The 21,510-nt window shown below is 41.7% G+C and overlaps 2 protein-coding genes across 2 annotated transcripts in view; both read right to left on the bottom strand.

Moving 5' to 3' along the window:
• Window positions 1–3,288: 3,288 nt before the first annotated feature.
• FBLL1 (fibrillarin like 1) lies at window positions 3,289–4,425 on the bottom strand. The gene has a single exon (XM_077138097.1). The coding sequence runs from the start codon at window positions 4,423–4,425 to the stop codon at window positions 3,406–3,408; it is 1,020 nt and encodes a 339-aa protein (XP_076994212.1). The 3' UTR covers window positions 3,289–3,405.
• Window positions 4,426–17,874: 13,449 nt separating this feature from the next.
• Window positions 17,875–21,510, bottom strand: part of RARS1 (arginyl-tRNA synthetase 1) — a 30,457-nt gene continuing 26,821 nt past the window's right edge. The window contains exons 13-15 of the mRNA XM_077137603.1: window positions 19,609–19,781; window positions 18,915–19,162; window positions 17,875–18,092 (exon numbers count right to left, since the gene is read on the bottom strand). Coding sequence (XP_076993718.1) covers window positions 17,983–18,092; window positions 18,915–19,162; window positions 19,609–19,781 — 531 coding nt within the window. The 3' untranslated portion in view covers window positions 17,875–17,982. The remainder of the gene's footprint in view (window positions 18,093–18,914; window positions 19,163–19,608; window positions 19,782–21,510) is intronic.

The following is a 21,510-nucleotide window of genomic DNA, read 5'->3' as shown; positions in this document are numbered from 1 at the left end:
CATATGCATCATTGCTGACAGAGTAGAGACTGTGGGCCACCCCTGTCCACCTATCCTGCACACCCACACCCACTGCATTGCCTCCTTCTACTTACTAGCTGGTCCCTGAGTTTAACTGGGTGAACTTCAGTTTTCTCACCTATAAAAGAGGGATAATAATATAGCTTTACCTTGCTGGGTGTATTTGGGCTCTCTGGAGAAACAGATCCAACAGCAGACATCTGTAAAGTAGGGGATTTATAAAGGTGACTCATGCAACTCGTCCATGGAAATGGAAGAGTCTAAAAATCCACAGGGCAGGCTGTGAAGCTGGCAGCTCTGCTGAAAGGTCTGGGCAAACTTCACAGGAGAGGCTTGCTGGCTGAAGAAACAGTGACAAAGTCTTCTTCCTTAATAGTCTTCGCCTGATCAGTTTCTCTCGTTTGTGGGAGGCGCGCCCTTAGTTGAGCGTAGATGTAGTCAGCCACAGCTGCAATCAACTGACTGATGATTTACTACACCAGCCTTCTGGTTTATCAACCAGCTGTGAAATCTCCTTGCAGCAACAGTCAGGCCAGTGCTTGCCCGACCAGGCCACTGGGCACCATCAACTGACTAAGTTGACACCATTACATTGGGTTACTGTAAAGAGTAAATGAGTTAATCCAGTGGTTCAAAGCAAAAGCTAAGCAAGAGGGGGTGGCAAGTGCTGGAGTAGTGGAGGGGATTCTTTTGACCTCAAAGAGGGAAATTTTTTCTTAAGTGTACGAAACTACTATTTAAGAAAAGATAGATACATCTACATTTAAATTAAGAATGTCTGTTTATCCAAAGACACCACTGAGAAGATGGAAAGACAACCCATAGAGTGGGAGAAAATTGCACTCATACACTATAAATGATAAAAGGTTTTGTTTCTGAAATATATTAAAAAAACTAACTACCACAAATTAATATGACAAGAGTAAATAACCTAATAGAAAACAAAGCAAAAGATTCAAAAATCTTCACAAAGGGCTGCCTTCCAGATGACTAATTGGCATATAACTCGCTACTGTCCTTAGTAACCAGGAAAATACAAACTAAACCCATGGCTGACAAGAATTTTTAAGTGTCTCAATGCCGAGAAGTGAGTTTTCTTACTTTGTTGGCTCAGAGAGAGATAGGCCACATCTGAGCAACAAAATAGGTTCTCTGGGGGTGACTCTTAGGCCTAATTTTAAGTTGCCTATCAGTGACAGCTCCATCCGTTTCCTGCGTTCACCCCCCACAGCTGGGTTCCAGCTTCCCTCCTCTATCCACCCCCCCGCCCCCCCCCCATACGTAGTTACTATACTTCTCTTGGCACTTACCATGCCATTTCACTGGCCGAAAAACCCATCTGCAAACCAGAGAAATTACTTTCATGCCATTTCTTCATTAACGGTCCCCATTTTGAGCATCTTCAGACAGACTGTACATTGTGTGCGTCAGTGGGGAAGAGGGGATGGGTGAGGAGCTGCCAGCACCAAGGAAAGACATTGTTTCCTCTAAATCCCTTCTCCCTGCTCTGTCCTCCATCCTGGGGACAAACACCTTGTAAGGAAGAACCAAGAGCCCCTTATCAGTGTTGAACTGGCTGTGAGGAAAGGTTGGATCCCGTGCCCCAGCGGCTGCACGGACTTACTCTCTGAACTGCTCAGGGACCATAATTTTCTCCTACTGAGAAAAAAAGTTCTATTTCGGGGGAGTCCAATCCCAGCCCCAGGGCCTCATCCCCAATTAACTAATTAGCCTAGGATTGGAGAGAAGACTTTTCACAGCCAAGGAACCAGCATGGACTTCAGTGCAAAAGGGCAGAGATTTGGAAGTCAGACTGACATGGATTTGATTTCTGGCTGTAACCCTTACTGAGGGACTTTAAATAAGTCACGTTACCTCTGTGAACTGCAGTTTTCTTGTTTGTTACTTTGTCATGTTGTGATGAAAATTTCACATTGTTTATGTAAACAACTCGTTTGGGTTTCCCTAGACACTTACCGCATTCATCCTCCTGTTCCTGAATCATTCCGAATCACTAACGTTCTCCCTTATTTATATATATGTGTGGCCGGGAATGGGGTCGCTGCTCTTAAAAATATGTTCTATATTTTTGGTTCAGAAAGTCTTCCCTTGGAAAGGGCAGATGACCCACAACCTCAGTCCATGCACATCTTTAGAAAGATGAGCCTGCTCCCCTAATGACGTGTTTGCGGGTAATTGTTCCCATACTAAATGCTGATGACCTTAGCAATCAGCAGTGAGCATTTTTTGAATGTATGAGTGAATAAATCAATGAAAGACCTTTTTGAAGGTTTGATTGGGGGGTGGATTTATCAGGCTTTGGGACATTCCTGGAATTCCTCACTCTCTACTCCCTTTGGGCTGGTTTGGCGAGCTCGAATCAGATGGATTGAATCCAGCATCTCAGGGTCTGCAGGAGATGCCCCTTGGAGGCAGGTACTTTCTGGGACTCGTTTTGCTAGCCATCCCTCAGACATTTGGTGATGCCACTTTGCGTGTGTTATACCCTGCAGCATGGTGGACACTCTACTAAGAGGATTCAAGTCCTACCTCCCCCCCAACTCCCACATCGTTTGGATATTTGGACGTATCTGTGTGTGTCCTGGCGCTTTAAATGAAAGCAGGAAGGCTTGTGGTCTGTTCATCAAGTGCCACACAGGGCGAGGTAAGACCACTCTGGGGTCGAAGAAAATGGTAGTGCCTTTAGAGCCATAATGACTGGCTTTTGCATTCCATAGCCTTATTGGCTGTGTAAATTTGGACACCTAGTTTTCCTTCTGAAAGTCTGTTTCTTCACATGTGCAACACCAACTAACAAAACCACCTCAGGGCTGGTGTGATGATTAAAAGCAATAAAGAAGGCACAAGGGCCTTCAGTAATATACTGAACACCACATTGTGGTTAAGAAAGGCTTTGAGCCAGATATATTAGGTGTGTTAGGCAATATTACTGTCCATCAATATCCAGTACCCCTGGAGACTGGCTTGGTCATTTGACTTGGGTAACGTGAAAAAAAGCCAAGCCAGTTCCCTGGGAAACTTTCAAAGTTTTTAGCATTAGCAATTCCTCAGCTCCCTTTTCCCTGCCCTTTGGAGGGAGAAAATATGTGTGAAGATGGGGCCCTGGGGAGTCAAATCCCTGAGTGATTGGAGTAAGCAACCTACCCAGCTGTCCCCTAGGGACCTCTATGCAAGCTGGGACTTGGGAACTGATTGTTACTGCAGTGAAACCCAGCTTAGCCTCACGCATACACCTTGGTACTGTTTCTTTATGCCATTTAATAGAAATACAACAAAACAAAACCCACACAAAAAATGCATACATAGTAACACTGAACACAAAGCAGCCTTCGGGGAGCTCTCAGGGACAGCCTGAGCTGGGTGCTACTTGGTGCCGCTACTCTTGGGAAGGGGCCGGTAGACCCCGATGACCACCGCGTGGTCCCTCTCATAGGGCTCCAGGGTCAGCTGCTCTTGAGGCTTCAAGTTCTCCTGCTGCAACTTCCGCACCTCGGAAGCAAACACTGCCTCAGCGGAGGCAGTGGAGTCGATGCAATTGGCCTTGATGGAAATGAGAAAGTGGCCCCCGTTGCGCAGGAAGGTGTGCGCGTTCAGAGCCACGATGCGGGACTGGTCTGGCTGGGCCACGTCTGCGAAGATCACATCCACCATCCCGATGAGCATGCGATACTTGAGGGGGTGCCGGGCATCCTCGAGGACCGGGATGATGTTGGTTCGATTCTTGGCCACGTTGACCAGATCGCGGCCGGCGCGATGGGAGAATTCGACCGCGTAGACCAGGCCGTCGGGGCCGATGATGTCCGAGACGTGGGAGACGGTGGTCCCTGAGGCGGCGCCCAGGTACAGCACTTTGGACTTGGGCTTGATGTGGATCTGGTCGACCCCGCCCAGGATGGCCGCGGCCAGCTTGGACCGGAAGGGGTTCCACGTGCGGTACTCCTGCTTCACACCGCCCTCGGTCACCGTGACCCGCCGCTCGCCGTACACCGAGTGGCCCGGCACCATGTTCAGCGTGACCAGCGCGTCCTCGGCCCCGCGGTAGATGAAGACGCCCTCGTGCCGGTGCGGCTCCACAGACACGGCGTTGGCGCCCTTCCTGCGCCGGTTCTTGCCCTTGCCCACGCCGCCGCGCCGCCCCGCGCCGCCGCCGCCGCCGCCACCTCGGTCCCGGCCGTCCCCGCCGCCGCGCCCCCGGCCCCGGCCGCCGAAGCCGCGCCCGCGCCCCCCGAAGCCGCCCCTGCCCCCTGGGCCGCCCCCGTCGCCTCCTCCTCCCTTGCCGCCGCCGCCTCGTCCTCCACCCCAGCCGCCGCCCCAGCCGCCGCCACCCCCGCGGCCGCCGGACCCTCCGGCGCCGCCTCCGCGCGTGCCCGCGGCCGACTTCATGGCGCGCCCTGGGCGCCCGGGTGGCCGGCGGCGGTTGGCAGAGGTCACCGGCAGCCCGGGGCGCTTGGCAGGGTTTACCGGTGGCTGGGGGTGGCTACGCGGGGTCGCCTGCAGCTCGGGGCGGTTGTCCGGGCGGGGCGCAGTGGTTGGCAGCGGCGGCAGCGGTGGGGTGGGGGCGGCGGACAGCGCCTGCTCTACCGCAGTCCCCGCGTCCCCGGAGCCGCCTTTGACGCAGCATACTGGCGTGATTGCATCACGCGCGCTTTGGCGACCCTGCAGCTCCGAAGCCCCGCTTCCCAGCCCGCGTGCAAACGCAGCCTGCCCTTTCTAGCCCTTCCCCTTCTCTGTACTGCTTTCTCGGAGACACCTGGCAGTTCTCTTAGGTCACTGGGAAGGGAGGGTCTCTGCCGCAGGAGAGGGGGAGATAAGAATTGGTTTCAGTCCTGGTGTGCCATTTGTTTGCTGTGTGCTCTCAGTAAGTTTACCTGCACCACTCCGAGGATCTTGTATGAACTTGGGCAAGTCTCTTGATCTGTCTGGGTCGCATCATCCCATCTGTAAAACAGAACACACCTTAAAGGTTAGTTTTCAAGTGCCACACACACTTACCCCAGCAGTGGCACCTGCTAAGTGCTTTATAAGCATTAGTGGTTTTGTTTTTTTAATTTCTTTTCAGTATTTTTATTGTGGTATAGTTTGCATGCAATAAAATGTACCATTTTGTTTTGTTTTAAATACATTTGGTGTTAGAACTTTTGCCGTCTCAGATCCTTTTTTGCAAGGGTGGTGGGAATAGAAACTGGTACAGATATTCTGATCAAGACACTTTAACAATGTACGTATATTTTGCCTCTTTTATTCCACTTTGAAAATTTTATCCTTGAGAGATGATCCAAGCAGGAAATTATGGTCATTTAGAATTATTGGAGTGAGTGTGTGGTGATAGTGAGGTGATCATTGTTGTCATGGAAATGGTGTGGAGTGAGAGGAAATGTATTAGTGCAAGAGCTATTTAGAAGACAGAACTCACAGGACTTTTAGATAGATTGGATATGGACAGTCAGAAAGAGGAAAATTTCAAGCTGGGGATTGTCAAATTATGGTGGCTTCCCTCTTCCCTCTCCACTTAGCTTTGCTCTCCTCCATCAACTGTATTAAATCCCAGAAGTTGTACAGGGAATACAGGGTAACAAAAAAGTGGAAAAACAGGCCAGTACCCTTAATCCTATAATGATCCTTGGAAGGAGCCAACATGTCTCATGTTTATCTTTGGATTCTAGTCTACACTGCAAAATTTCAATCCTGTGGCCAGCAGTCTCTTCCATTAAAAACAACAAACCAAACCACAGATGAGTACCAAGGACAGCAAAACAGTTCACTATAGAGGCTTGTGCTTGGTCAGCACCAGGGACAGAGACACCAATTGGGTCTGTTCTGTGATTTGCTGTTGAGGGGGCTTTGCCGCCTATCCAAGATCCAGGAAGGCGGTGTAGACAAGGTTAATAACCAGAAGACCACCTTATTAGTTGAACTTAGTGACTGGTTCAGAGAGATCAGGGCAAGTGCCAGGCAGGGATTACTGAATTCGTCCAGATGTACACAGAACTCATTTCTTCCTGGACCATGATTCTTCCTGTCTCAAATTTATGGAGAGTGACACAAGGTCTCATTTTCTTGAAGGGTCAAAGTGCCTTCTTAATGGGGCCAAAAGACTACTCATCTTAATGTGGACAGGGGGTCAGAGACTGCAAGGTATGGTTCCAGAGATGGATAGTTCACATAAAGCACCTTACTGAGAGGCTTCCACTGTCATTGCAATTTGACAAATGTTCATCAAAATGATGAGTTATACTTGGTGTCCTTATTTAGGTTCCCCCAATTCATACCTTGAGACAAGGACTTTGGTCCGGTAGGTTTTGGGGAGAAGTGATTCCAGGAAGCACAAGTGAGGTGGTGTGGTAGTAAGATTCAGTTGCCAACTTGGCCAGGTGAAGGTGCCTAGTTCTGTTGCTGTGGACATGAGCCAATGATACGTGAACCTCATCTGTTGCTCATTACATCTGCAGTCCGCTAGGAGGTGTGCCTATTGCAACGGATGATGTTTAAGTTAATTGGCTGGTGCTTAAATAAGAGAGCTCAAAATAGCACAGCCCAAGCAGCTCGGCAATACCTCATCTCAGCACTTGCAGTTCAGCCCAGGCTTTTGGAGATGCAGAAAGGAATCACCCTGGGGAAAGTTGTTGGAACCCAGAGGCCTGGAGAGAAGGCCAGCAGAGATCACCCTGAGCCTTCCCATGTAACAAAGAACCTCAGATGAAAGTTAGCTGCCTTTCCTCTGAAGAACTAACAAAATAAATCCCCTTTTATTAAAAGCCAATGTGTCTCTGGTGTGTTGCATTCTGGCCGCTAGCAAACTAGAACAGGTGGAATGGGGAAAATGAGTCAGGGAGAAAAGCCAATAAAGGGTACATTATGACAAGATAACCATTTTGGGAAACTGGGCTCAATTCCTCTTAGCACCCTTTAAGAAATTGTGTATAAGGCATCTCAGAATTGTTTCACTGGATACTTGGAAGCTGGGGCATATATCTACTATTCCCCTATTTCTCCTGTTGTTGAGAGTCATTTCTGGGGCATTAAATCCTCAGCCCTTTGAGTTGCTCCTGTGCATGGCTCAGCAAACTCCCATGATCATACAAAAAGCCCCCACAAAGAGAAGCAGGCACTTGAGGTGGGAATCTACCAGCCTGCAGGATACTGTTTACCACTTAGCCACAGGGGAACTCAGAGGTGGGCCTGAGGAATATGGAGTAGGGCATCACAATGTCTGCTTTACTTGGCTAGTAAACTTGGTTGCAACTTAGTTGCATCGCATATACAACCAGAACTTTCTAACTTAGAAGATGTGCATGAACTAATAAAGCTTATTACATTAGGAAAGAAAGCGATATCATAATTGTATTAACACTACATGTAATACAGGCATTCAACTTAGCAGTTCAAAATCTTCATCAATGAACATTCATATTTTTCACTTTGGTACACAGTACCATGAAAGGTCTACAGTTACATTTTATTAGCATCTCCTTTCTTTGCTTTTGTTCATGGTGCTAAAGCCCAATACCTCATAATGAACCTTCTCTATGCCTCTAAGCTACTGGAGGGCACCTTAAATACAACACCAAAGGATGCAGCAAACTTTAATCTAAAATAATTTAGATAATTCTGTCTGCCCTGCCAGGTAGAAGCTTTAAGAGGCCTCGCTACTTACCTTTGTCTTACTACTTTCTGTTACATTGTTGTTAACTCTCCTCCACCATAATATATGTATCTCCCAAGCCCCTGTCCATAGTCTTTGTTTGAAAGAGACTGAGGTGACCTTTCTAGCCCATTTGCTGTTCATTTCACAATCATGTATTCCCATGTGACTTATTAAATGAAACCCATTGGGAGGGCTGGCTAGTGATTACAAACTCTACATCTAATAAAAGATATCTTCATGGATTTAGAGTAACTCTTTTAAAGTAATTACAGTAAACTAGCAACAAGTAGTTCCTATTTTCCCAGGTTTTGGTGGCTTGCTCTGTCACCAGATCTCATACCAGAGCTTGAGGTAGCCTCCACTACATTCTAGCAGTGACAATTTCTCCAGATATCTTCATTTCATCCCCCACCCCCAAGCTATCCATAAAATTTATCATGTTAGTGCTGTCATTTTAAAGTAATCTGCTAAGGGTGCCATAATCACACTTCCCACCTTAAAGGTATGCAGGCCTGGACAGTGCAATGGTGGCTCAGTGGCAGAATTCTTGCCTGCCATGCCAGAGATCTGGGTTTGATTCCCAGAACGTGCCCACGAGGGAAAAAAAAAGTATGCAAGCCTAAGGTGACTTGCTCATATCTCTTTTCACCATCTCACTGATGGTGGCAGCATTACAACTGGTACAAATCAAGTCTGCAAATCTTGCTTTGACCCAGAGCACCCATCAATCAGCAAGATTTCAATCCAGTTATGCATGTCCCACCTATCCTGTGCCAACCACCAGAATTCTACCAGATCAGGAACCCATGACAAGTATTGTTTCATAAAGGGGTCAAACTCTTCCACTAAAGTTTTCATTGAGAGCCACTGATAACACTGAAATCTATTTCTTTCCTAAAGTTGATTTTGCAAGGGTCCAATCTACTCAAAATGTTTCTCAGTGGTTTAAGTTGGCATTATTGCCCATATATTTCATTCTGACAGTCAATAAGAGCGATTATAGTCACTTAGACTTTTGTTTACAATTTGCTTGTTATTCTGTAATCTGTACCATATAGCAATGCTCATAATTGCATCTGTAACTGGGTCTGAGCAGTTAGCATGCAGTACATGAATCCTACCCACAGACTTAAAAAAGATATGATGAATTTGCTTTATTTTCTCAGACATTTTAGCATGATTTAAGAACCAGCTAGAAGTCTGTATAATCTCATCCTATTTTCATTATTGTTTAAACATCATGTACAAACTCACCTCCCTACCTATCTTCTTTAAGCCATGGCCCATTTCCAAAGTGACTCCAGTGATCTGTGTCGCCATCCCCAATGACAGGCACAGCTGTATTTGGACAAGATGAGTTGTGCTATGATGCAGATACATATTGACCCCCAAATCTCAATGGATTTATACAACTATATTAATCTTTTGCTTACATTTCATGTTCATCAAAAGTCAGTGAGAAGGGCAGGTTGCGGTGGCTCAGAAAGCAAGAGTGCTTGCTTGTGATGCCAGAGGACCTGGGTTTGATTCCCGGTGCCTGCCCATATGAAAAAAAGAAAAAAGAAAAAAGTCAGTGGGAAGTTTATGGCACATGGTCACTAAAGGGCCCAGCCCCAATATCCTATAACTATAACATGAGAAACAGGAGGGTTTCCATTGTTACTATGTGTAATGGTTAATTTCACATGTTTACTTGGCTAGCTTATGGTGTCCAGTTGTTTGGTCAAGCAAGCACTGCTCTCTGAGGGCATTTTGTAGATAAATTTGTATCTACAATCAGCTGATTGCATCTACAGCTGATTGCATCCACAATCAACAAAGGAGATTACTTTCAGCAAAAAGGGGAGTCTCTTCATCTGATCAGTTGGAGGTATTAAAAAACAGAACTAGGGATTTTAGAAAGGAAATTTCCTGCCTCTACTTCAGCTATCCAGCTTCCTCTGGTGAATTCAACTTTAGGGTAGCTAAAGTTTCCAGCTTGCATCTTGCCTTATGGAATTTGGGCTTGTCAGCCCTCATGGTCATGTGAGCCAATTCCTATAGCAAATTTCTCTCTCTTTATATATACATATGTAGATACAGATGCAGATATCTCTAGTTGGTTCTGTTTCTCTGGAGAACCCTGACTAAGACATTATGTTAGGGAAAGAGAGCTCATGGAAAACACATATTTTTTCTATGCTACAGCTGATGCTTCTACACAATAATTTCTGTTCACAACCCATTGGCCAGAACTAATCATATGCCTTGTCTATTGAAAGGCAGCTGGGAAATATGTATAGGTTAACAGGTGAATAGTTGTTCTCATTTGCTAGCTGCCCGAATGCGATATACCAGAAACAGAATGGCTTTTAAAAGGTTGAATTTATTAGGTTGCAAGTTTACAGTTCTAAGGCCATGAAAATGTCCCAATTAAAGCAAGTGTATAAAAATGCCCAAATTAAGACACCAACAAGAGGTTATCTTCACTCAAAAAAGGCCGATGAAGTTCAGGGTTTCTCTCTCAACTGTAAAGGCACACGGTAAACATGGGAATGTCTGCTAGTTTTCTCTCCAGGTTCCTTGTTTCGTGAAGATCCTCCAGGGGCGTTTTCCTACTTCATCGCCAAAGGTCATTTACTGCCTGGGCTCTGTGGTTCTCGTGGCTTTGAAGTTTTTCCCAGAATGTTTCTTCTTTTAAAGGATTCCAGTAAAACTAATCAAGACCCACCTGGAATGGGTGGAGACACATCTCCCTCTAATCAAAGGTTAATACCCACAAATGGGTGTCATCACCATGAAGATAATCAAATCAAGTTCCCAACCTACAGTACTGAATAGGGATGAAAAGAAACAGCTGCCTCCACAAGATGGATCAGGATTAAAACATGGCTTTTCTGTGACACACAATCCTTTTTAAACAGCACAATAGTAAATGTTTTTGCCACAGTTACATATTGCATAAGCCCAATGCCAGGTAGTGTTGGAATCAGTGCACCCAATGCAAACATCATGGAAGAAATGCACTATTCAGTGTGACCATATCTAAATTTACTCAAGACAAAATATAACACCTTCTTACTAACACATGACTAAAACCCAGAATCAAAACCAGTTCCCAATCAACACTTATAATGTAACTTATTGAATAAAGTAGAAAGAGAAATCTTTTCCTTTTTCTCACGTCTGGGCCTTGAAGAATAGCTTAAATCTCTTATTTGGGATCTCACTAACATTTGGCCATTTCTTCTGCTGTATGTGGCATTTCATCTTGGGATGACTCAGACTCTCACTCCATTTCTGCATGTGAATTAGTGGGTGGTACTCTGTAAATGCTCCAAAATGCTTAGATTGGCTACCATTCCAAAAGCCTTCTTTCTGGAGGAAACCCTAGCCATGATCTCTAACTCCTCATTTTATAGAAAAAAAAAAATTGAGATTCAGAGCTTAGCTGGCTTGTCCACACCACAAAACCTAAAAGCTATCTACACATTTATACAAACAAACAATCTACAATCACCACTACACAAGTGTACAAAAATACAGTGAGTCTAACTGGGCTCCCTTCCAACCCCTTACATTTTACCGTTGACAAGCACTGTCTGTAATTACGTTATGAAACTGTTCACAGACCAAACAATGAAACAAAACAGTTTTTGTTTTGTTTTGTTTTACCACAGATGACCCCATGTACTCTCAATGAAATTTCTGTGGCCCAATTAAATATTATTTGACCATTTTTCTACAATAGCTTTCATTGGACAACAAGTAAAATCAAAGACTGAAAGGGAAAATTAACATAAAACTATCCTGATGACCCAAATTCACTTTGAGTGATGCCTTCCTGTTACTATTCATGCCCTAATTTAATTCCGTATTTTGTAAGCATTTTTTTGTTGTTGTTCAGTGAGGAGGAAAAAAACAAGGCTCTCAGATGATCCGCTCATTTTCCCCCAATATTTTCATAGGAATCTCTCTCTGGCATCATTTGCATCATCGGTTTCCTCTGCTTTCTAAGAATAGCTAAACCTTTGGGGAAACTTCAAATATAGCTATAAAAATTAAAACAACATATCTATTTTTATTTTTATTATTATTTATTTAAAAAATATTTTTATTGAGGAATCTTCACACACATATATTCCATACATGATGTTCAATCAATGGCTCACAGTATTATCAGGTAATTGTATATTCATCACCATGATCATTTTTTAGAACATTCGCACATTCCAGAAAAAGAAACAAAAAGAAAATAGAAAAAAATCATATCATACCCCTTCCCCTACCTCTCATTGACCTTCAGGCTCCAGGAGAAGGCATGACCCATTCAGACTTTGATTTTTGACTTCTAGCCTCCAAAACAGACTTGATAAGATTAAATATTCCATGCAGTATGATTATTTTCCAGAAACCTACAACCTCTAGATGGGCTCCTAAGCCAGATAAGTCCTGAAACCCAGAGGAGCCAGCCTCTCCAAGAACAACTAGTTCCTTCCCCCTATCCCATATTACCCCTTTCCAACATGAAAAAAATAGAATAGGCATAGCCCAAATACACCCAAAGATTGGGAGAAAGATCAAAGGAGAAGGTGGAGTTATAACAGAGAAGATAGGTTTTAAAAAATGAGTAAGACTACTGATTGATATTTCTTTTAGTTTCTAGTGTCTTAGAGCAGCTGGAAGGAAAAACTTAAAATTGTGGAACTGTATATAACCCATACCAAACTCTGAAATATGTTCTATAACTTATTGTTGTGGTGTGCTTTGAAATTTACTGCTTTTTTGTAAATATGTTATTTTTCACAATTAAAAAGTAAGAAAAGAATAATTCCCATTGATTATGTCAACCCATTGTGTGATATTTGTCATTACCAGCCCTGGCAAACTAAGATGCAGTGCCTTTAATGTCTTCTTTGTGTTCCATGATAAGACAAACCCTTTTCCTTGGAACAGCTGCCTCATCTTCAGTAACTCTGAAGTAGAAGTGGCACCACAGGAGCCCTCAGCTACCAGGTGCTGGCACACCTTGGCTCAGTACTCAGGGCTCCTTGCCCTGCAAAGAAAGCAGATGGCATCCCTCTCAGTCTACAAAGTACAGAGTTATGGGAACAAGTGACCTTGAAATCCTTGGGAGAGGTGAAGGTGCAAAGGCTTGTGTCGGTACAAAGACTGACCTGAAGCTTGGGTGGGATACAAGAAAAGAGCAGGAATCTGAAAAGTCATAGACAAGAAAGAGGAGGAGGAAGAGAAAAAATAATGAAAATCATGTATTTCAAAGGCAAGCAGACATGGGTCCCAGTCCTGGCTCTATGAACGGCTGTGTCTTCATTGGGATAATAATGCATATTTGCGAGGTTGTTGCAAGGATTATAGAATATTACAGTAGGTGCTCCATAATGAGTAGTTCTTATCGAAGCTATTAAGCCCGAGCAGCTGCAGAGGGACTTATGGTGTTGACAGAGTGCCTTCACTGCTAGATATTGGCACATCTTTATTTAACTATGCTTTCAACCTCTTGAAAAGCAGCAGGTGTTTATTAAGTGAGAACACAGGAAGAAAGAGACCGTTTTTCCCCACCAAATCCCAACTCTCATGTCAGTTTCATTCTAGATTGATGTCTCTGATTTTCTTTTTTGCCTTTCTAAGATCTTTGCAGTTAGGCATACTGATGGCAGGCAACTGAACATCAGGCCAAAAGGGTCATAGAACATTGTTCTCTTAGAAAAAATGTTTATCTTGGCAAGGACAAAGATTTAATTTGACCAGTCCCCAATCGTGAGTTTCTTCACGTAAAAGACTCTTGGGCTATTTAAGAGTCAGGCATTATCCATTTTTTTTTTTTTTTTTTCCTGAGATGGGTGTCTAAAATATCTCCAAGGCGGGAAAAGTTATTTCTCTGTTCATGGCGCTTGGCTAAATGATTTATCTCCTTTCATTCTCACGAAATCATTGGAAGTAGGTATTATTACTTACAGTGAATAGATGAGGAAACTAATAAATAAATGGTACCCACTGCCCTAAGCACAGTGACCAATATATTTGCATGGGAATATTTTTGACAAAGTTCCCCTGGTTAACCACGTCACTACTGGGAGACTTTAGATTTAGGTGAGATAAAGGCAAGCTCTGAGTTGGTCCTCCAAGGAGCCACCAGACAGATCAAAATGGCGATCTTTGTAAATGAGATCTGTTCTGCTCCCTCAAGTAACTAACTGTACCTGTACCAAGAATACAGGTTATCTTCAAGGCCACTGTCAAACTGGGGTGCAGGGGTTGGGAAAAGGGTAGGTTAACATGCCATAAAGCTCTCTATTCTTAATGAGATTCGGCCAGTTTTTCTTGATTAAGCATTTCCCTAGTTGACCAAGGTTTTGGTTAGTTTTCAGAGTTCCAAAAGGCTGCTTTTGACAGTTTATTTCATTGTTTTGTGAAGGGGTGGACTTCTGAAATTCCTTACTCCTCCATTACGACTGAAGTCTGAATATAAAAGATATGAAATATTAGAATAACAAATGAACTAATGGGTGCACTATATAGAATAATGCATCTAACAAACTGCAGAAATGACTCTTTTCAAGTGCACATGGAGCACTTATAAAAACTGAACATCAGTTGGGCCATAAAGCAAGTCTCAACAAATTTCACAGGATTGCAATAACATATTTCAGAATAGAAATGTATGTTTTCCAACAACGGATATAAAGCAGGGCTTGGTAACAAAAAGGCAATTAGAATCTGGCAGGCAGCTATTTGGTAAAGATGGACAATTTCTGGCCTCATATGTTCACGTTTGAGTCACCAGATGTCCTGGTTGAAAGGTGGTGCCTTAAAAATGTTCTAGTCTGAACTTCTCTTTTACAGGAGACTCTGAGGGCCAAAGCCCACACAGGGCTGGGTCTATTTCCCAGGTTTCTGGACCCAGTGCTCCTCTAATACATAGCTGCCCCAAATCTTCCCTAATACAGGGATGTTTGCTGTGCTAGTAATTCAATCACTCTCCCCCATTCCTATCCCCCTAAGTCAAGCCCTTAACATACACCTTCTTAACATTTACTGTGTCATAGGGCCTTTGGAGGTTATATAATCAGGTAGTTTTAAAATCCTTTATTAAAACAAAATCTCTCCAAAAAGGGGTGTGATAGGGATAGAAGACATTGGCTCAGAGATGGTAAAGCAAGCATGCAAACAAGTAAATAATGAAGTTTAAGTTTTCAAATTGTCATGGTGAGGGGGGAATATGTGATGTGCAAAGGGAAGAAACTTGGCTTTCAGAGGTAAGCAAAGGCCTCTTATAATTTCTTCCTTTGTGGCAAAATGTTAACACAGTAAATCTGAATGAAATTCAGAAGGGAGCTGTTTTTAAATTTTCTAAGTTCAAAATTGTCTCAAAATGAAACAGAAGAATTTTTTTGGAAAGTTGAGTTTTGCACAAAATAATTTTATATAATAATTGAATGTAGAGAATTTATATTTATGTAGGAACCAATAAATTCATAATGTATTTTTTTTTGTATGCTGTTATGGTGGGATCATATTTCACTCTTTTACCATGTGAGTATCCTTTATTGTAGCACCATTTATTGAATTTTTTTGTTTTTCTTGGTTCCTTTGTTTTGGTAATTGAGACCCCGGTCTCCAGCATGGCAGGCAAGAACTCTATCACTGAATTTCCCTCGCACCACGCTTCATTTATTAAGTCCCTATTAACATATTTTTTTTGAATAGAAAAAATTTAAAGCCCCTTCTTAGAAGACCCAGTAGATTCTTCAGAGGTAACTAAATTCAAGAGGTCAGCGGTACAGAGGGCAAGACTGGGGTCACCGCAGGGCAATTTTCTGTAAGTGCTGACAAACTTGCTTCTTTTCCCGTCTTCTACTTTTTTTCACTTACTGGAAAGCAGGAAATGAGGTCACAAATGGAGTCATGAGATTAAATATAGCCCATAAAGGGACACTGGGTCATACAAGGTATTTATTCTGAGCAATTGTCCTCATTTGCTATAGTGTTTCATCAATTCTAGGATACACATTATGAAATACCTGAAATTGTGAAGCATCTTACAATGACTATTGACCAAATGATGGTTGCGACACAATTGCCACTGACTTCACATGTGCATCAAAACTCAGAGGGGGCGGACCATCGTGGCTCAGCAGGCAGACTTCTTGCCTGCCATGCTGGAGACCCAGGTTCACTTCCTGATGCCTGCCCTTGCCAACAACAACAAAAAAAACTCAAAGAGCTGCCAGTGTCTTGAAAAATTAATCCTGGGGACAATAATGAAACATTCAAAACACTGCATCGTCAATGCTTTTGACAGAAGATGGTATTGTGTAGAAGACAGACACCGACGACATCGCATCACCAGATGTCTCAGAAAAGTGACGTTCTGATTGTTTTAGGAATACCTTCATCAATTTATTTCAATTGTATTTCCTTTTTAAATTTGCCCAGGAGTGATATATGATGAAAACTTAAAAGACCTCTTTTAGTAAGTACAATATGAAATGTCTAAATCCTGTAGTTGTGTCAGTTTTACTGGCCAAGATTTGTTCTTTCTGAATGGTGCAAAATAAGTTGTATTTTAACATCTATGGTGTTTTAGAGTTGATGAAATACATGCAGTATTGTAATTCCTTAGAAAGTGGAGTATAAGTACTATCCACAGAAAGCTCATTCCATTAATTAGGATTAATGAGTGGATACAGAGTCATATGAAAAGCTCAAGTTTTTTCTGTTAACCAATAAGTTATTTGGGTTCCTCAAAGAGGTCAAATAAAGGGAACCTTGGGGTCATAAGGACTGACTTGAATGAGATCAAATAAAGATTATTTTAAGTCATAATGACTTTGTTGTCTTTATTTTCTCCAATGACTAGTAAACTAAAAGTGTTTAAGAGACTAATCATCTATCATTTCCCAAGGAAAAGCTAATATTAATATTTATATTTCTATAAATTATAGTAATAGAATATATGAAAGATGAAACAATCAGGTATAATAATGGTCAGGAAGCTGAGATGGCCAATCTATGAACTAATCATAACCTTTGGTATATTTAACATATACTCACAGACTTTTATTTTCTCCAACCTTCAGTGAACCCCATTTTTAATCCATAAAACCTCTAGGATCTACTAACCCATGGAATGAGGAGTATACGTGGACTCTATAGCTAAGTGGGCTAAGAGGAAACTACTTGGCTTCCCCATACTTGTCAGAGTAGTGAACTAATGTGGATATATCAGACTTACATATCAGTTTGTTTAATGGTTATTATTATTTATAATTCATTAAGATCATCTCTAAGGTTCCTTTGATTTTGGGGATGTTTGGAAAAAGCATGGTCACGATATAGTTAATGTTTATTAGGCACAATTTTCCCCCAGGTTATTATGTTAGCTTTTTTACATGAATTCTCATTTCATCTTTATAAAATTAATGAGGTAGTATTGGCCCATTAAGTTTTGACCCACTGTTAACTGCTATCATGCCCTCCTTCTCCCAGCACATTTTGCCTTCTGTCTTGCTAAAAGAATTTTAATTTCATAGAGTGAGACTATGCCAAGTTGATGAATCTTGATTGGTCTAAGCAAATCAAGGCAATCTTGTTCTTCTTTGCTTAGCTATTCATACTTTTCCCAGCTTCCCTTGCAACTAGGATTGGTCATATGACCAAATTCTGGCAATGAGACTTTAAGGGTTCATCTGGGGGTTACAGGAAAATTCCACCCTGATAATCAGTTCTCTTGACCCCTTCCCTTGAACCCAGGTCTGTTGTAATGCCAATGTCATTATTATAAAATGGAAAGGGCTTGAACTTGGGAGCCTGATACACCTACCTGGCTATGATCCTGACTTTGTTCCTGAGCAATCCAGTACATGGTACCTTCATTTCCTCACTTGTAAAGCAGGGACAGCATGCTCCACAGAGCAACAGAATGAAGAATAAATGAAACACCAAAAGTACATTAAGTTCCTGGGATCTTAGTTCTTAATAATTGGGATTCCTTATCTAATTAAAATTAATGGAAACACATCCCTGCAGAATCAAAAAAATCTCTCATTGTGTTACACAATTCCTAAGTTACTCTACAGCTCCCATTAGGTAACTGTGGTTTAATATTCAGAAGAAATATTAATTATTTGTGAGAGTGAATTTTTTCTTTTCAGAACCCTAGTTGTAATAGACAACCACATCTTATGTCTTGACAAACTTTCTTTACTTGTTTTTGTTGTATCCACATGATTGTAAAAAAGCAAACAGTGCTATGGCCACTTTGGTAAAAACACAGTGTTCAAACCTAAGAAGGATTACATCCTTTGGACGGGTTTTATTCCCAGTATATCGAACCCCTTGGCCATGACAGCAGCTACTGCTTCACACAGCAGCATACGCCACATGTTCACTTTTAACACTTTTCCTGAAAAAAAAAAAAAGAAAAAAAAGGGAGAGTAATTAATTAATTTTTCTTTTTGAAAATAACTATTAAGAATCTATGTTGCTTCTGGAATTTACTGAGAAGTGAACACCTCAACCCATATATGTTTTGGGGACTTTAACTAGAATCATCTTCACCTTAAACTACAAAAAAAGGCAATCCAAGAAGCAAAGGTCTTACTGCTTAAGAAATGCTTTCAACTGATAATTAAGGCAAGAGATAAAAGGTCTGCAATGATTAAAACTGTAAATATTATCTTTCTTTTTATTCTGAGTGTTTCCCTAGGCTCCATGGTCTGAAATAAATATAAACTTTAACAGCATAATAATGATGAGAGTCCTAATAAAGTTTCAGTGCTGAGGGATGACCCTCACAAATGGCTACCTGCTCTGTAACACAGTAAATTCATCTATTTCCTTAAATACGTAGTATGACAGAGAGCAGAAAGAGTCCGAAAAGACAGCCACTTTTATCCAAGGGTAGTCTCCATTCCAAAGAACCCAGAAATATTTATTTTTAATACTCTAGGACCCAGAGTCACATTACTTTTTGTTGGCAATGTTTTCCTATTCTCCAGCGGTCTTCCAAAGGGGTGGGCCAAACTAAATGGGTAGGATCCCATTTCTGCTTTTATCATAGCTAGTTCAGATTTTGTCTGTTGGTTTCACTATGCAATTGTTTGGGAAAAAAGGTGTGTGTGTATGGAGCGAGGTGTTCCACATCAAGTTTGAAAATTTTCCTAGTAAATTCAAATGTCCTGATGTGGCCCATCACAATATTGGCCATATTGGATAAGATACTTACCAGTTTGACGATCTTTCTCCACACAGTAGCAGCTATCATAGAACTCTGTGAAGGTAGTTGCCAGCTCATAAATATAATCACAGAGAGTGTGAAGAAATAAGTCATCTAAAATCTTTTGTAGAATCTCAGGGAACCGTAAAATGCATCGGCCTAGTTTCCATTCTTTCTCATGGTCCAAAATGATCTTAGTCTCTCTAGCAGCTTTCTGGAGCATCTCTTCATCAATATTGGCCAATCGTGCAATAGATCTGAAAAATCAGACAGCAACCACTGTTTGCTTTTGTTAGGCATATTCTTCTTCACTCAAAAACACATAATAAGAGGTGAATAATATAAATCAGATATTATCACGGATTTAAAAATTCTATAAAATGGACAAAGTATTTTATTACAAAGCACACCATTAGACAAAACTAATAATTTGTTCTAAAGCATTTCATAATATTAAAAATGGGACTATAATTTTTCTAAGGGGTTAGCTGACAATTCCTGGAATTTAACCCAAGAATGCCAAGGACACCTGCCAGAGCCATCAGAGATAGGTTTAGAGAATCAGGTATAACTTGGAATTAGAAGAGAGGCTACATTTCCAAAGGTGCTTTAACAAAGCAAAATAAATGAGAAAAAAAAACATTTTGAGCAACTAAATGTCTTCATTTGATTCAAAATAAAACAATGTTCTACCCACAATTACCTGATTCTAGTAAAAGCATACAACAAGTAAGCAGCTGTGTTTCCTCTGTCATCTAGCATTTTGTCAAAGGAAAAGATGTAGTCATTCAACCGGTTATGGGAAAGATCAGCATATCTGATACAGCCATAAGCAACAGATGTCTGAGCAGCTTTCAATTCTTCTGGGGTTAAGACCTTTGGGAAAAACAAAACAATACTTTATAGGTTACTAACAACCATCTCTGTCCTGGCAGAAAACTGGGATAGGGAGCAACTAATGGTACTCTATCAATAAAATTTGATAAAGATCAACACTGAGGTAGAACAACATGGGCCAATGTATAAAGAAAATATAAAACACATCAGCTTAAGGGTACATGAGCAGTTCAGTGGTAGATTACTCGCCTTTCATGTGGGAGACCTGGGTTTGATTCCCGAACCATGCATCCAAAAACCTCCCAAAACAAACAACACATCAGCTCTGCAGATGAAGGACATGTTTAAAAGATATCTGATTTGTAAAAAGCCTGAATATTCTTTCTCCAATGTATTCACTTGCTCTGAGACTGAAAGGACCAATTATTAGTTTATACCCATTTCATTCCATAAAGATTCTAGGGTACCTTATAGGAAACAAAATGAAGTATGTAACAACATGGATGGACTTTGGAGACATTATGCTCAGTGAGATTATCCAGAAACAAAAGGACAAATACTGTATGGTCTCACTGATATGAACTAACATTAAAGAACGATCTTGGAGGATTTCAGTTAAGAACAGAGACCATCAGGAGATAGAAATAGTAGATATTGGGTAATTGTAACTGAAGGGATACAGATTGTGCAACAGGACTGATTGTAAAAATTCAGAAACGGATAGCACAATACTACCTAACTGTAATACAATATTAGTACACTGAATGAAGCTGAATGTGAGAATGATAGAGTGAGGAGGGCTGGGGACACAAATGAAATCAGAAAGAAAATAGGTGATAAAGACTGAGATGGTATAATTTAGGAATGCCTAGAGTGTGTAATGATAGTGACTAAATGTACAAATTAAAAAATATTTTTGCAGGGGGAAGAACAAAGGAATGTCAATACTGCATGGTGTTGAAAATAGACGGTAATTCATATTTTAAAACTTTAACCTATGTGAGACAAGCAAAAAATGTTTACTTGGTACAAAATTTATATTTTGACTAGTGCATTTCCTAATAACTTATGTGGACAGTTTAACTAAGTACATGGAACCTCGAGTAGGGCATGAGATCTTGAGGTTTGTCCAGAGAGACGTCCCAATAAATCCCAGAATGATTTGAACAGTGAATAAAAAAGTATTTGCAAAGTCCCTTTGGGGGAATGGCGAGAAAGGAGAAAAATTCAACTTTCCCATGTGGAGAATTCTTGATATTCTCACAAGGAGTGGGGACAACCAAAGCAATAGGTCGAACGCTCAATCTTGGGGTTTGTTCATTATGAAACTTATCCCCTCAAAGGATAGGCTCAGACTACTTAAAAGGCCTAGGAGTCACCCCTAGAAAACCTCTTTTGTTGATCAGATGCGGCCTCTCTCTCTTAGCCAACACAAAAAGCAAACTCACTGTCCCCCCCCCCCCCGCCACGTGAGGCATATAACTCGCGGGGGTAAACTTTCCTAGCAAAGTGGGACAGAAATCCTAGAATGAGCTGGGACTCGGCACCAAGGGATTGAGAAAACCTTCAACCAAAGGGAGAAGAGAGAAATGAGACAAAATAAAGTGTCAATGGCTGAGAGATTCCAAACAGAGTCGAGAGGTTATCCTGGAGGTTATTCTTACACATTATATAGATATCACTTTTTTAGTTAAAGTATAATGGAGAGGTTGGAGGGAAGTGCTTGAAAATGTAGAGCTGTGTCCAGCAGCCACGTTTCTGGAAGATG

Source organism: Tamandua tetradactyla, chromosome 20 (genome assembly GCF_023851605.1).
Source record: "Tamandua tetradactyla isolate mTamTet1 chromosome 20, mTamTet1.pri, whole genome shotgun sequence".
In the NCBI taxonomy this organism is placed as follows: domain Eukaryota; kingdom Metazoa; phylum Chordata; class Mammalia; order Pilosa; family Myrmecophagidae; genus Tamandua; species Tamandua tetradactyla.
This window is presented reverse-complemented; position numbering and strand designations above follow the sequence as displayed.